Source organism: Glycine max, chromosome 7 (assembly GCF_000004515.6).
Source record: "Glycine max cultivar Williams 82 chromosome 7, Glycine_max_v4.0, whole genome shotgun sequence".
Taxonomy (NCBI): domain Eukaryota; kingdom Viridiplantae; phylum Streptophyta; class Magnoliopsida; order Fabales; family Fabaceae; genus Glycine; species Glycine max.
The window spans coordinates 8,692,112-8,708,532 of NC_038243.2; the positions used below are offsets into that span (position 1 = coordinate 8,692,112).

General features: G+C 35.3%; 2 protein-coding genes across 3 annotated transcripts in view; both read left to right on the forward strand.

Annotated features, from left to right (window-relative positions):
* Positions 1 to 1,150: 1,150 nt before the first annotated feature.
* Positions 1,151 to 16,421, forward strand: part of LOC100796618 (LEAF RUST 10 DISEASE-RESISTANCE LOCUS RECEPTOR-LIKE PROTEIN KINASE-like 2.1) — a 62,345-nt gene continuing 47,074 nt past the window's right edge. Inside the window, exon 1 of the mRNA XM_014777881.3 lies at positions 1,151 to 2,218. Within this exon, the coding sequence (XP_014633367.2) occupies positions 1,294 to 2,218 (925 nt within the window). The 5' untranslated portion in view covers positions 1,151 to 1,293. The remainder of the gene's footprint in view (positions 2,219 to 16,421) is intronic.
* LOC106794113 (LEAF RUST 10 DISEASE-RESISTANCE LOCUS RECEPTOR-LIKE PROTEIN KINASE-like 2.4) lies at positions 4,994 to 16,292 on the forward strand. 2 transcript variants are annotated; one of them, XM_006583352.4, is made up of 3 exons: positions 4,995 to 5,947; positions 14,352 to 14,384; positions 15,069 to 16,292. In XM_006583352.4, the coding sequence occupies exons 1-3, from the start codon at positions 5,176 to 5,178 to the stop codon at positions 16,175 to 16,177; spliced, it is 1,914 nt and encodes a 637-aa protein (XP_006583415.1). In that variant the 5' UTR covers positions 4,995 to 5,175; the 3' UTR covers positions 16,178 to 16,292. The 2 variants fall into 2 exon arrangements, with proteins under 2 accessions (XP_006583417.1, XP_006583415.1); XM_006583354.4 differs by lacking the exon at positions 14,352 to 14,384 and having other exon boundaries at positions 4,994 to 5,947.

The window sequence follows — 16,421 nt, forward strand, 5'->3', positions numbered from 1 at the left end:
CCTGAGGTACAAATCAATACCATGCCACATCATTACCCCATTTCATCTTTTTGTGCATCTCTTTTTATATATCCGATGTCTATTTGTTTGTCTATTTCCTTTTACCATTTCATTTTCATGTGAGAAAGAGAAGTGCTGAAGTAGGTGAAAAAACTGCCATAAAGATGGTTGCCTCTTCCACATGATCTGCAAGATGGGCAGACCAAAATTTCTATGCAAAATTGGGTTCTTGTTTGATGCTTTCCACATGTTTGGTGTAATGCCCCGCCCTGTCATTCTCTTGATTTTGTATATATTATAATTCCTTTAATATCTTTTCTCTAAATTTTCATTTTCTTCCATTTTAAACTCTAACACTGTGTTTGGATAGAAAATTTTAACTGAGAGAAGTAATTTATTAGAGAATTTGAATTTCTGTAATTTAGAATTCATTGTTTGGATGTTTTTTATGAAGAATTTAAAATTTTGGAAATTTAAAAAAGAATTTTAAACAATTAAAAATCTGAAATTTTAATTTCCTTCTAAACGGTGAAAAATTGAAATTGTCTTCTTACCGTCTTCTTCAAGAAACACCTTCTGAATTCCTAACTAGTACACCAATCATATTTTCTTTTTTTTTCATTCATTTTTTTATCCTCATAATTTTAATTTTTTTTATCCAAACACAAAATTTTGAAAATAAAAGAATTTCAATTGAAGTATTTGAAATTCTTAGAATTTAAAATTTTTCAAAATTTTAAATTTTTTCATCCAAACATACTCTAAAGGTTATCTTTGATTTCAAACATCAAAAACTTGATACTATTGCATTATTTCTAATGCTAGTTTTTTTTTATCAGTTTCAAGGATGTGTGGCAAAGAACAGGTTGTGCCATCTATTGATTTAGTTTAAATGTAGAAGAGGTTGTTCCATCTATAGTAAACAGATTCCGACATCTAGCTTTGCTTTTATCTCAATATTTTTAAGGTTCTGGTCTGTTTCAAAAGGGGTGTAAGGGATTCAATCATTCTTTAACATTTTGGCTGAAATAAATTCAACATGGCCTTCATCATTTCCAAATGATGCATCCATTCAGTATTCAAAGATTCATGCAAAAATCAGTACTTGATGTTACTCGTTCTCTCACAGTTAAGGTTCACACAACTCACCGGGTTACAACAATTAGTTTCACATTCACTATTTCCCTGTCATGCAAGCTAACATTTTCACTCACGCCCCTAATTTCCACACTCTATCTCTTCTACATAAAGCAATCTTGTTCAAGGTTTATGATTTCACAGCACTAGTCACTCATGTCATGCAATCAATTCAAGGCCCTTCTCATATTAATTTCTATCATGAATCTTCCTCTTCTTCAACCTCTTTCTTCATTCATCAACACCCTTTTCTTCTTCTCACTCTTCTTCCCAACATATGTATCTAGTGATTCTGAAGGGTACTCAGCATGTGAACCTTTTAGCTGTGGTCAGATCGACAACATTAGCTACCCATTTTGGAATAGTGATCATCAACCAAGTTATTGTGGGCATCCAAAGTTCAAGCTTGATTGCCAACAAGACAGCGTGACAATTGGCATGGTGTCACAGAGATTCCATGTTATTGAGATTGATCAAACATATAAGGTTTTGAAGATTGCAAGGTTGGATTTATGGATTGACCCTTGTACTGATGAGTATAGCGATGTCAAGTTGGATTCTGATTTCTTCAACTACACTTCCAATGATGATGAGTATACTTTGTTATATGATTGTGGTCGTCCTGTTTTAAACACGTCTAGAGTGAACATTGAAGGAACAATACCATTCACTTGTCCCATAGGTGGTGGTTTTCCAAATGCATTTTGTCTGTTAAGTAAAGATGTGGGTAATTTGAAGGGTCTGGGGTGCAAGAATAGAATCAATGTTTCTGTTCTAAGAGAGGCTATGAAAGATGCTTTGCTTGTGCAAAAAGTTTTGGAAGGAGGATTTGAGGTAGGGTGGAGTGGTGTGGATGAAGACCGATGTGATGGTTGCATAAAATCTGGTGGGAGATGTGGGCACAATGAATCTAAGGATGCATTTATGTGCCTCTGTCTTAATCAGCAATCTAGTGATGAGGTTTGTAGCAAAAGCCTAGCAAGGTCTCCATTAGCAGCACAAACACCTAGACCAACGACAGCAAAGTCGCTGATACCCCCTAATTCTCCAATATTTCCAAAACAGTCTCCACATGCTCCGAGTATGTATTCTTCCTTGATTTAGATTAAGTTCTCCTACTCAATAATCTTGTTCTTTTGAATGGTGGCATTCGATTTTATTTGAGGATCCAAATTCCTTAGTGCATGTTTGGTTTGTAGTTGAAAATGCTACGGCATATGTTCCATTGCAAATTTAACGGACAAAGTAAAATGAATGCAAAAGTAAGGATCCTGATATGTTGATAAAATTATTTTTACCTTAAAACATAATTTTACAACTACAAACCAAACATACTCTTACATGCTAGTTTAGAAACCCATTGAGAAGTAAGAAATCACCTGTAGGATATACAAGGCTAAAAGGTATAACTGCCATCTTCTCAATAAATGTGAAAAACTATATGTGAGATGGGAAACCAAACACACTAGTACATCCACTCTGGATTAGGTAGAGCTTCTTATTCTAGACATGAGTAGAATTGTTTGTTTTGCGTGTTGGAAAGTGCACTTTGGTTAGAATAAACACACTAGTACATCCACTCTGGATTAGGTAGAGCTTCATATTCTAGACATGGAGTAGAATTGTTTGTTTTGCGTGTTGGAAAGTGCACTTTGGTTAGAATAATTCCCTTTGATTTTTTTTTCTTCATTCTGTGGAGAAGATTTATAATATAGGATCGAAACTATTGAAGATTGCGTCGTGAGATAACGTGTCAAATTTTATAATGTCTTGTGTAGGTTTGGTAAGGTGAGCTTGGCTTTCGTTGACTTTTAAATATTATTACTTGGTAATAACAATTGAGTTTAAGCTTTTAAAAGCATGCTGCATATAACAATATGGTAATGGTGTGTGTCACTATGGTGATTAGATGTTAAAAATTTGGATTTTCATGGAAAGATGACAGCAACAGTTATCTAACAAGCTGTACTACTTTTTCTTACTATAATTTTCAATATATGAAACTTGATTGCCATAATCCCATATAACTGACTGTGTTGCTTTGTCGCATACAAATTTGGATGATCCCTTGTGGGACAGCACCTACACAGAATAGAAGTGGAGCATTGCAAATCAAAACTGAAATTAATAATTTGTTAAAACACAAAAAAAAATTTATGCAAAAACATTCCCTCTAACATAAACTTTTGATTTTGAACACAATTCTTTCTCTTATTTGAAATTTATTAGAAATCATAAAATTTTGTGAGTTCCATTCCTTATTCAATAAATTTCTCTTACGATTTAATCATAAAATTTTGCTATATACCTCACATGCAAGGTATTGCAATAAGCTTAGCTTCTAAGAAGAAAGTAGAAAACATAGCACCTTTCTATTTAACTATCTTTTGTATTGTATGCTTGGCAAATCTGAATGGTACTTTCCTCTGTTTGGGGTGGAACTTAGGGATTTCCATTTCCCAAAAGGGTGACTCTTCTGTCACTTCCATCTTCATATGATTTTGGTATGTGGTTTCAGTTTTAGCCATTATGTGGTTGCTGTGGCGCGCCAATTGTTTGACTTCAATGATAAATTTTGTTTCTTACTCAACATCAATTCATTGGAAATTAATGCTTTCCTTAACTCAGTTCTATTTGCAAGAACTAGAGAATACTATACACGTGTTTCTGCATGAACACCAGCTCATGCAGCTACTTCATTAACGCATATATAATTAAAGTTGGCTCTCAAAATTTCTCCATATCACCAACTATGATGATTGCTCCTCGGATTTCAGCATCATTCTCTGATTTCCACCCTCTTCCAATATCTACGGTGCACAACATCACCATGTTCTATGACTGTGATCCTAGGTTTTTCATAGGCCAATTAACAATTTTAGGTGTAAGGTTGTTTTCTACGTTGATGGAAACCTGTTCTAGGTCTGGTTTTCAACAGTGGGGCTTCTTGTGTACATGTTCCCATTTTCTGGGGTGTTTCTCTTAATCCTAATGGTGGGTCAAAGTGAAGCAGCAATGATAGACTCAATTTGATAAAATGCTCTGTTTTGCATTCTCATTTTGCATGGATTTCTCTTGAACACATAATAGTTGAGGCTTGAAAGATGGGTTGAGGAATAACTTGTTAAAACAGCTTGCATTTTGTTTACTAGGACAAGACAAAGTTGAAGTTTTCATTATAAAAAAACAAATATATCCTTTCACATGTTTCAAATTGCTTAGAAATCAGCATCGGATACATTTATATTTATAATAAAAATAAGAAAAAAATAAAATGGCCGGTTTATTTCAAATAGTGGGTGGTTAGGTCACAAGTTCAAATGCTACACGTTTGGGAAAAAATGGACAGCTAAATAAACAGAGCATGCCTAGAACAAGGTACTGATAGTTAATGAAGAAAAACTCAACTGTTTCTTTTTCCTTTAGGTTATGACTAAGGTTTGAACTAAAGTAACTAAAATGGAAATGGTGCGTTGCTAATGGGTAGTTTATACTCTTTGGATTAGAAAAAATTAACATGATAATATACAAATTAATAGAGAAATATAATAATAAAAAGTTGATTACAAAAATATTATATGTTACACTATTAAAAAGAAAAGCATTGATCCATACAAAAGTATGCATGGTATTGGGTATGATAATCGATTTATGGGCTAGACAAAATTGTATGTATAGCTTGTACCTTGTCACGCGGAAATGAATTAAAAATAGTAAAAATAGATAGTATTCCGTCTAATAAAGTAAAGTTGGGTGAGGTGAGATATGATGTATGTTGTTTTAATCGGGTGTTGTTGATTAAAAAAACATTTAGTATGAGAAATAGTACAAGAGGACTAGTAGTAGACCGGGTCCGAATTTTGAATAGTATTTTGTTTTGGTGTGGCGAAATCAGAAGAAGGCACAGGGTCATGGAGAAAGAGGAAAGTGGGTGGTAGTTTCGTAGGAGGAGTTTTGCTTTATGTGTGAATCGTGGCCATCATTTTCAAAGAACATGCATTAATGTGTGGAAACGGCATGATTTATGTGTGAAGGGTGATGCGCGCAAGAGAAACAATGGATTGCAAAGAGCATATCCCCATGCTCCGTACGGTGGTACTCACCGTCTCTTGGTTGTTGTTAATCACTCTGCCATACTGTGAAGCCGCATACAATTATTCGGAATGCAAAGAGCAAACATACAAATGCGGAAAGCTGATCAACATATCGTATCCTTTCTGGGGAAACCACCAGCGAGACTCTGAATGTGGTGGCGGTGACCTATTCGAGCTCAAATGCTATGATGATGATACTACACTTCTAATTGGCTCTCAAAATTACACGGTGAAGGAGATCGACATCACCACTTACACCATGAGACTGGTCCGAACAGACCTTGCCCGTGATGTTTGCTCTCCGCAATTTGGTGACACTTATCTGAACCCTACTCTGTTCTCGTATCCCCCTAAAGTGTACAACGTCACCATATTCTACGATTGTCCCCCCATCACATATCCACCGCCTCCACACAGCATTACGTGCGGGTATGCTATCCCTAATATTGGGGAGGGATTTCAGGATCCACTTTTAGAGCAGTGCAAGCGACGTTTGCACGTGCCGACTGACGTTCCTGAAGTTGATTATGGTGGTGGTAAAAATTCTGCTGTCGAAAAGGCTCTTGATAAAGGGTTTGAGGTCAAGTATACTGTTTCTCAAGATTGCACAACATGCCTGGGAAGTGAAGGAAATTGCTCGAGACATGATGCTCATTTTTACCAAAATTTATGCCATTATTGCCCTGATGGATCTCACGCCCTACACTGTTCTAAAAGTATGTCTTCTATCCTATCCTCGCTCCTCTTTTCTCCTACCAACTTACTGTTGTAGCAAAATCCTCTTCATACTTTGCCATCTCTATGCTCTTAAATCTGCATCTGGTTCCCGTTAGGAAGTACGAATCCTCCAATTCAACAAAATCATCACGTCAATAATTACTTTTTTTTTAAAGCAAATTATCATTTTTTTTCTTACAATAATGAAATCAGTGTCTCAATTTCCCTATCCTAGCTGCCTTCCTAGTCCCCACTTAATAGTTCTCTCACTTTTTTTTTCTCCCCTCGGCAAGTCGTATAAATTATAGGTATAAGCTTGGGTATTAATTGTTCTAACTTCTGGACAGACATGCATTCACTACATCACCCAAAAACAAGAACAGAGTGGAATGAGATTAATTTCTAATATTATATTACGTTGAAGTGTATCTCTCCTCGATAAATAAATAGTAGTAAAAAGTCGAAAAGTGGTACTTATAATTATAATAAAAATAATTATTAAAAATTCATATTTCTAACACAAATTTACTCAATAATCTCTGGGAAGTTTCAGTTACAGTTACACTTACGTTTGTTGACTTGACATTGAGAAAAACTAGATAATTGACTGCATATTTTTCCTAGTCTTGCTGTGTCCATCTCAGATGGTCCCCTTCAATACAACTATTAGGTGGTTCCTTCTTTACAGCTTCATGATTTGGTTTTTCCGTTCTCAGTTTTTCCTCCTTTTCTTATAAGTGTGAATTCAACTTTGACTTTTAGTAACGTTTCCTGATATTTTCCTTTATAACCCTTGAATAACATTATCAAGTATTTTCCTATGAATTAGTGTCCCCGTTGTTTCGCTGTATTGGCTATCTCTAAATTTGTTTTAACCATTATTCCTTTTTACTTCTGTTAATGGATTTTTAATTGCTACTAACCTATTATTTTTATTTTCATGGTTCGTATAGTTCTTGTATTTAAAAATTGTTTGCCGAATAAATTCAACATATTATACTGTCATGCATATAGTGCATATATTATTATTAACAGTATACATGAGCATGGCTCAAGACAAAATTTCAAGCAAACTCTTCTAAGAGGGAAAACTGTTATATATGGTTTGAAATTATTATTCATATATAATTTACAGTCTGAGGATAAATATTTATATTAATTTTTATTGTATATCACTTGTCTGATATAAGCTATATTTTGTAGTCACACTTTTTTATTCTCTTTTATGTGGTTGTGGTCTTGGATACCCTCTATCAGATACATATATATATTAATAATAAAAGAAAAAAAAATTATAGTTAATTAAAAGTTCTTAAACACACATTTAAATAAAATTCTTTTAAAAGAGTAAAAGATTCGCATTCACTTTTCTCGCATCATAATAAAATTTATTCAAAAAAATTATAAAATCATCTCGGCTCAAACAAGGTCGTCCAAAAATTCATGCAATTAATATAAAAATCTATACCCCAATGTCACATCCTATTAGAGCATTATGTTCCCGCATCCTCTAGCATGAGATTTTCCATAGCCATGCACCTAACGATTTGCTCCCACGAACACAAAGTTCAAGATCATCACAGGATCCAAACACAAATAGCATATGGGGAGTGAGTTATCACATTCCTAACTAATAGAGAGAAACGAGAAAACTAGATATACATATCATGTAAATGAGATACAATTTACTTAAACATAACTCACGTAATTCCACCACTTTGTCGTGTAACATCACATTAAACCACAACACGTCTCATTCATTTTCACATGATTCACGTACTCAAAGATCGAAACACAATATCACTAAATAAATCAATATCAATAAATACACAAGAGTTATGCAACAGATACACTAAGACTCAAGCCTATATGAAATGTGGTACCCTGTCAATGAAAAATCACCCTGGGGTACTTAGGAGTACATAACAATTCACACCACACAATGAGTATGTCAGATCACTCTCACTAAGTAAAATCATAAGGTGACCAGTCAGGGTCATTCTATTTTGCGAGAATACTCTAACCATATGGGATCAACATAGGCTTAAAGGAGCACTCAAATCGAGTGTCTTTACCCTCAAGGCCTAGATTCCGAAGAATCCGTTAGGGCCTCACCTTCCAGATTTAGGTCAAACCCCTAAAACAATTTATTTAACACACATACACTGTTAATGAATTATAAAATATCCATGACCTCACACTCGTGTTTCAAACGCGATTAACACATTGCGCTACAATTTAACACCGGTTCCTAACAAGGAAACCTACATTTTCCCTTTAACATTGCGCATAAACACTTTTCTCAAGATAAACATTGGTCGGGTGATTGTATAATTCACAGCTTACAAACAAGTATTGTCACATTAAGTGTTAAACACACACTTATTCACAACCAGATCTCATGTCCACAGTTTAACATCTCATAATGTCACAATCCACCATCACATGTTTACGTGTATCTCACAAATTAACACATGTTCAACTTTGCACTTATACTCAATCTCAATAACAATATTATAATTTCAAAGCAACATGTTATCCCGCAATTCATCACATATTTAATTTATCACTTATACACAATTTCAATCATAATTTCATGATCCCAATATAACTATTTATCATGTTAATCCTATCAAAAACACAAAAAATATACAAAAATGTTTCTCAATCCATGGGCAGTAAAACCCCTCAAATAATTTCACATAATCATACAACAAGAATTTTAATACAATAAACATCCCAAAATAAACCTCAATTTGATCTCTTAGGGATTCCTACACATGTTCATTCTAACCTCAATTGCGATAAACTCATCCCTTACCTCTAAGCGGGCTCACGTGTGTTCCAGCAATCATAGTGACATCTCTAATGGTTCCCTGACATTCCTCAAGCTTTTCCTTTGGTTGCTCGAATAAGGTTTCCAAACGTTAGAGAGAATGAGAAGAGATTGAAGCCTTCATTTCACTGTATGCGGGCAATGAGTATTTCTCCCTCCCCAAACATTACTTTACAAATCCCAACGGTGAAAATGTGAAAAAATGAATTTCAAACCTATTTTCCAAATTTCACAATGATCCAACGGTTAACAAGTCTGGGATCGTAGGTTGACTGAGACAGGTTTTGGGTCTCTACGAGAAAAGAGAAGGTTACGCAAAGGGAATTTCTATCACCTCCAACATTTTCTCGAATTTCCAACGGTGAGAATATTCAGAAATGAGTTCCGAACCTAATGCTCAAGTTTCACGATGATCCAACGGTTAACAAGTCAGAGATTGTCATTTTACAAACAAGTTTAAGTGTGTGCGGGAAAAAGAAAGGGTTTTGGGGGGAGGAGAAGGGAAAACGAAATTAAGAGGAAGAGAAAGCGCATACACTATCGTCAGTTTAAAAATTGACCTAACATATCTCTATTTATAGCTAGGTACTCTCAGCTTATTATTTACTCTATTTTTCTTTATTTTTTTATTTTATAAACAAATACTCTATTTTATTTCCTATCAAATGAATAAATCAAATATCCTTTTTATTTTCCTTCAAACCATTATTTTGTTAGAAGTAATTCTAACCTATAGATAGGATTAGTCAAATAAAGATTACCATTCCTAGCTATCAGATTATCAATGGCATGTGTAGATGAAGGCGATTCTTGGTTATCAAGAAGTCGCAAAAATTGTAGAAGAAGGGTTCTCGGTGCACACAACCGATGCCACAGATGTGCAGAAGGCACTTTGCAAAGAATATGAGAAGAAAGATTATAAAGCGACCATTTTACTGCAACAATGTGTTGATGTGGCACACTTTGAGAAGATTACAGGTGCTGCAACTTCGCGAGAAGTGTGGCAGATTCTGGAAAAATGCAACAAAGGTGCAGAGCAACTGAAGAAGGTGAGACTCCAGACGATGCGATGACCATATGAATTAATGCAAATGGAGAACAACGAGAAGATAGCTGAGTTCCTCAACATAATCATCTCCCACATGAATGTGATGAAAAATTGTGGTGAGAAAATATCAAATCAAACAATTGTTGAAAAGATTTTGAGAACTCTCAATCCCAAATTCGACCACATTGTTGAGCCATTGAAGAATCCAAGTAGCTTGAAGATTTGAAGGTAGAAGAAATTCAAGGTTCTATTGAGGCGCATGAGCTAAGACTTATTGAAAGAGGTTCAAAGAGGTCTGGTGATCATCAAGCATTGGAGGCTTATACCTCAAAAAGAGGAGGCCACAACTTCAAAGGACATTTCAGAGGTTGAGGTTGTGGAAAAGATATCAAAGGTGGATTTGGAAGAAATAGTCAAAACCAAGATCAAGGAAAGATTGATCAAGATCAACCAGAAAGCTGCAATAAAAGAGGGAACTTCAATAATTAGCGAGGAGGAAAGAAAAAGGTTGATAGCAAGAGGCTGAAATGCTCCAATTGTAATCGAATTGGGCACCTTTAATTTCTACAGAATGTACAACCCTAACAAGTCACACAAATCATCAAGGGAGTCAGTCACACGGAGATCATCATGCACACATGGCTAAAGAAGAGAATGAAGCAAGCTCCGAGGAGCAACCTTTGATGCTAATGATGATCACCAATCAAAAATCTTACAACAATGAAGTGTGGTACATAGATTCTGGGTGTTCTGATCATATGACAGGGCATCGAGATTGGATTGTCAATTTCAATCCAAAGAAGAAGAGTACTATGAAATTTGAAGACAATAGAACCACTCAGGCTGAAGGTTCTGGAAATGTACTAGTCAAAAGAGAAGATGGAAAACAAGCAGTGATTACAAAAGTATTGTATGTTCCTTGAATGACCTCTAATTTGATTAGTTTGGGTCAGCTCTTGGAGAAAGGATGTTTAGTGAATTCAGTTAAAGGTTCTCTAGAAATCCATGACAAAGCAAAGAGACTGGTGATGAAAGCCCCATTGGCCAAGAACAGAACCTTCAAGGTAAGCCTAAACACCATTGAATCTCAGGGTCTTTCCACTGCAACTTTGTCAGATGATTCATAGTTATGGCACCTTAGACTAGGCCACTTAAATTTTAGAGATATGATCCTCTTGAGATCCAAAGAAATGTTAACTGGTCTCCCTCCAATTAAAATTCCTAAGAAGATATGTGACAATTTCTTAATCAACAAACAACCCAGGAATTCCTTCAGCAATTTTACTACTTCTAAGGCTAGTGAAATATTGCATGTTTACTTAGATATTTGTGGATCTCTTGACACTCCATCATTAGGAGGAAATAGATATTTTGTCTCTTTTGTTGATGATCTGAGCAGGAAGGTGTGGCTTTACCCAATCAAAGTCAAGAGTGATGTGTTCAACATCTTTAAAGATTTCAAAGCTCTTATGGAGAAGCAATTTGGAAAGTGCATTAAAATTCTAAGAATAGATGGTGGAGGTGAATTCACATCTGGAGAACTTAAAGGTTTCTGTAAGGAGCATGGTATAGTTCATGAAGTAACTTCTCCTTACACTCCCCAACATAATGGCATTGCAGAAAGATGGAATATGACAATCTTGAACATGGTCAGAAGCATGCTTAAAGAGAAGAATCTTCCTCACATTTTTTGGGGTGAAGTAGCCATGACAGTTGTGCATGTTCTGAATAGGTGTCCAACCAAGAGGCTTGACTCCATGGTTCCAGAAGAAGCTTGGTCAAGAAGCAAACCTTTAGTTAAGCATTTCAGGATTTTTGGATCCTTTTGCTATAGGCACGTTCCTGATCAAAGGAGAAAGAAGTTGGATGACAATGGTGAGCCAATGATTTTTTTTGGATACAACTCTACTGGTTCATACAAACTATACAATCCAAAGAATCAACAAGTTCTATTTAGTAGAGATGTTTACTTTGATGAAGTAAGCTTATGGGAAGAGTTTCAGCCTACTTCTGAGACAATACCGAAGATTCAACTAGAATTGAAAGATGATGATCCGGTACAAGAGATACATCAAGAAGTAGTCAATAATGAACCTCAGATGGTGGTTGATAGACCTACAAGAGCCAGAAGTTTTCCCTTAAGACTCAGAGATTATCAGGTTTACCCTGGTAATGCAATTACTGAGGATGGTGATTTGGTTCAGCATATGGCACTTATGGCAGACATGCAACCTATTACTTTTGAGGAAGCTATCTCTAAGGAAGTATGGAGATCAACAACGGAGGAAGAATTGAAGAGCATTGGGAAGAATGATACCTGGGAAATGGTAAATTTACCTCAGAACAAAAAGCCTATTGCTGTTAAATGGGTTTTCAAACTAAACTCAAGCCTGATGGGTCGATTGCAAAACATATAGCTAGGCTGGTGGCTAAAGGATTCATGCAACATGAAGGTTTAGACTATACTGAAGTATTTGTTCCAATATCAAGATTGGTGATTGTAAGATTGATTGTTTCCCTAACTAGCTGGAGAAATTGGAAACTGTGGCAACTAGATGTCAAGTCAGTCTTTCTAAATGGGCCACTTGATGAAGAAGTTTTTGTGGTACAACCTCGATCCTGGCTTCATATGTAAAGGTAAAGAACAAAAGGTTTTGAGACTAAGAAGGCCTTGTATGGCTTGAAACAATCACCTAGGGCATGGAACAAAAGGATTGACTCCTTTCTAACTGGTTTTGCCTTTCAGAAATGCTTAGTTGAGCATGGTGTGTATATCAAAACAGTAACTGAAACTGAGATATTGGTGATGTGCTTGCATGTTGATGATTTACTCATCACTGGTAGTAGTTTGACTGTTATTAAATCACTCAAGCAAGGATTGAAAAGTGAATTTGAGATGACTGATCTAGGCATTTTCTTGGATCAAAGGAAATATATCTATGAAGTCCTGAAGATATTTAAAATGATGGGCTGTAAACCAGCAGAGACTCCAGTTGAATTGAATGTGAAGCTTGTGAAGAGTGAAGATGAGGGCTCTGTTGATGGAGCTATGTTCAAGTAGATTGTTGGTAGCCTGAGGTTTATTTGTCACAGCAAGCTAGAAGTGGCTTTTAGTGTTGGTTTGGTCAGCAAGTTTATGAGTGATCCTAGACAACCACACTTGATTGCAGCTAAAAGAATCATGAGGTATCTAAAAGGAACACTCGGATATGGCATTTTGTTTCCTCATCACACTAAGGGAGATGATAGCCTACACCTTGTAGCCTACTTTGATTATGGCTAGTGTGGTGATTTGGTTGACAAAAGGAGCACCATGGGACAAGTTTTCCTGCTGTCAGGGTCTCCCATATCCTGGAGTTCTAAGAAGCAGACAGTAGTAGCATTGTCCACTTGTGAAGATGAATAGATTGCAACCTGTGCAGCTGCCTGTCAAGCTTTGTGGCTATCCTCTCTACTTGAAGAATTGAAGGTGTTTACTGGTGAGGCAGTGGATTTGTTGGTAGACAATAAATCAGCAATTGATTTGGCTAAGAACCCTGTGTCACACGGCAGAAGCAAGCATATAGACACCAAATTTCATTTCCTCAGAGATCAAGTGAGCAAGGGGAAGATCAGACTTCAACACTGTAGAATTGAGAAACAGCTTGGTGACATTATGACTAAGTCCTTGAAGAGTGAAAGATTTAAGGAGTTGAGAGAGTTTTTGAATGTTGTTAGTTTGTAATTGGTTTGAATCAAGGGGAGGTGTTAGAAGTGATTCTAACCAATAGATAAGATTAGTTAAATAAAGTCAATTTGACAGATTTCCAATCCTAGCTATCACATTGATTTTAGTTTTTTGATATGCTATAAATATCAACCTTGTGCTAGAGTGTAATATAATAGAAAAAATAAGAATATTTTTTCTCTCACTTTTCTATCCTCTGTTACTGTAATCCGTGTGTGTTTGAGTTCCGTTCTTGTTCTAGTATATTTTAATAAAGTTATTTCTCCTTATTTATTTAATTACAAAAATCTTATTATTTTTTTCTAAAACTTTATTTATTTTAAATAAAAAAATCTTTTTAATTTATTTCACGAAAAAATAGAATGTTAGATGGTCTAAAGTTATAAAAATGTCCTTTTAGATAAAAATGGTGGTACACGACGGAAAAGTTGTGATCCATCCTTTTTCCACTTTTCCTTCATTTACTTTTATCAATTCATTAAGTGTATCTCTCAATAAATAAATAGTAGTAAAAAGTCGAAAAGTGGTACTTATATTTATAATGAAAATAATTATTAAAAATTCATATTCCTAACATTGGGTGTGATGTCGGTGCTGTATACAGTTATTGGTAATTCCCATTGTGTCTCTCTTCGGATATCATGCCATAGCCATTAGCGTGTACTTTCTACATGAGGCCTTCGGTGAAAGTACATAAATATACATGTTTATGTTTGTTATAGTCAACTACAATATCTTCCTTGAATTGGCACAATGCTAACCCATCTCTGCTATCACTGCTGACTGTTGCAGGAAAAATTCATTGGACGATGAAACTCATTTTAGGTAATAGATCGGGTTTTCCTTCAACTTTTTTTCCTATTATGCATATTTATTTCTCTTAACGAGGAGTACTCTCAAATTAACACTCTCTATTATTAAAATTCATTATAAATTATAAATTTAAGAGAGCGGCTCATTAAATATGAGACTAACAAAAAGAAACACAAAAATACAAAGAAAAAAATTTAAAATGAGATGAAAAAAATTGACAAATTTTTTTATTTATACACAATGAATGAACAGTGAGATAAAAAAAACTGACAGAAAGAGCGGAGAGATACATAGGCAATCTTAAAAATGTACATTTTTGGATTAATTAATTTATTTTATGTTCACAAAAGATTTTAATAATGAAAATATTTAGAAAATCTTTTGAATCATTGACTTACATGATGCATTCGGTCAGGAACACTTGTTTGGAAATAACCTCATATCCATTGAAAATCTAAGAATGATCTTTAAAATAACAAAAAAAACACATAATTAACTACCGTCTTCTTATTCTTACCATATCTATGGTTGAATTTACAAGCATTGGTAATTCACCGTCGTGTTCTTGTATATTCTTATTTATTTGGGTCTTGTTTGTTGTGTACATTTTAAACTGATAAATATTAACTTCCAGATACAAGAGGAATTCAAGTATTTCTTAACCCCTGATTCTCCTATATATCTTTTAACACACAGGTATTACAGCTGGAGTAATGGGAGGATTCATGATATGCATCATAATTTGCTCTACTAAATGTATGTCATCAACAAAAGTAAAACTATGGTTTACGTTAAAGAATGACCAAGGTATAGAATCATTCTTAAAACATCATGGAGCACTAGCTCAGAAGAGATATAAATTTTCCGAAGTTAAGAAAATGACCAACTCCTTCAAAGTTAAACTGGGTGAAGGTGGCTTTGGTGCTGTATACAAAGGAGAGCTACTCAGTGGCTGCCCTGTGGCTGTAAAGATATTGAATGCATCCAAAGGAAATGGCGAAGACTTCATCAATGAGGTTGCTAGCATCAGTAGAACTTCTCATGTTAATGTTGTCACACTTCTTGGATTCAGTTCGGAAGGACGCAAAAAAGCTCTCATTTATGAGTTTTTGCCCAATGGTTCTCTTGACAAGTTTATTTACAATAAGGGTCTGGAAACAACTGCATCCTTGTGTTGGGATAATTTCTGGCAAATTGCCATAGGTACAGCCCGAGGACTAGAGTACTTGCATAGGGGTTGCAACACTCGAATTTTACATTTTGACATAAAGCCACATAACATTCTTTTGGATGAGAATTTTTGCCCCAAGATATCAGATTTCGGGCTTGCAAAGCTTTGCCCTATGAAAGAGAGCATTATTTCCATGTCAGATGCTAGAGGAACAATAGGGTATGTAGCTCCAGAAGTATGGAATAGAAATTTTGGCGGAATTTCGCAGAAATCTGATGTTTACAGCTATGGAATGATGCTACTAGAAATGGTGGGAGTGAAGAAGAATATTAATGGAAAAGCCAGTCAGACAAGTGAGTACTTCCCAGATTGGATATACAACAGGCTAGAGCAGGGCATAGATTTGACAACTGATGGGGTGATAGCCACACAAGAAAAAGAGATAGCAAGGAGAATGACTATAGTGGGTTTATGGTGTGTTCAAACAATTCCACAAGATAGACCAACAATGAGCAAAGTAATAGATATGCTAGAAGGCAACATGGATTCCCTAGAAATGCCCCCAAAACCTGTTCTTTCTTCTCCAGCTAGATCGCTTCCAGAATTTACCACTAGTTCATTGCAATCTGGGTAGATCTTTCAAATTATTTTGTAAAACAGATCACTCAACATGATTATGTTGTACTTTTAATTCATTTTGAAACAAAGTGGATGCCATACATGTGCAAACAAGTTGAATTCAAATGCTAGACCAAACTGTGTGCTGTGCTTAGCTCTATGTAAGAGTCAGGGCCAAATATTATTGTTGCTGTAGGTGAGATCAAAGTTGTTGACTCTGATGAAATCAGTTACAAAGGATGGACAAGTGGCAACAAATG

Coding starts and splice junctions, on each gene's coding strand:
- LOC106794113 (XM_006583352.4), top strand. CDS start 5,176: ATGCGCGCAAGAGAAACAATGGATTGCAAAGAGCATATCCCCATGCTC. Junction 5,948..14,351: donor CGCCCTACACTGTTCTAAAA/GTATGTCTTCTA, acceptor TGACTGTTGCAG/GAAAAATTCATTGGACGATG. Junction 14,385..15,068: donor GACGATGAAACTCATTTTAG/GTAATAGATCGG, acceptor TTTAACACACAG/GTATTACAGCTGGAGTAATG.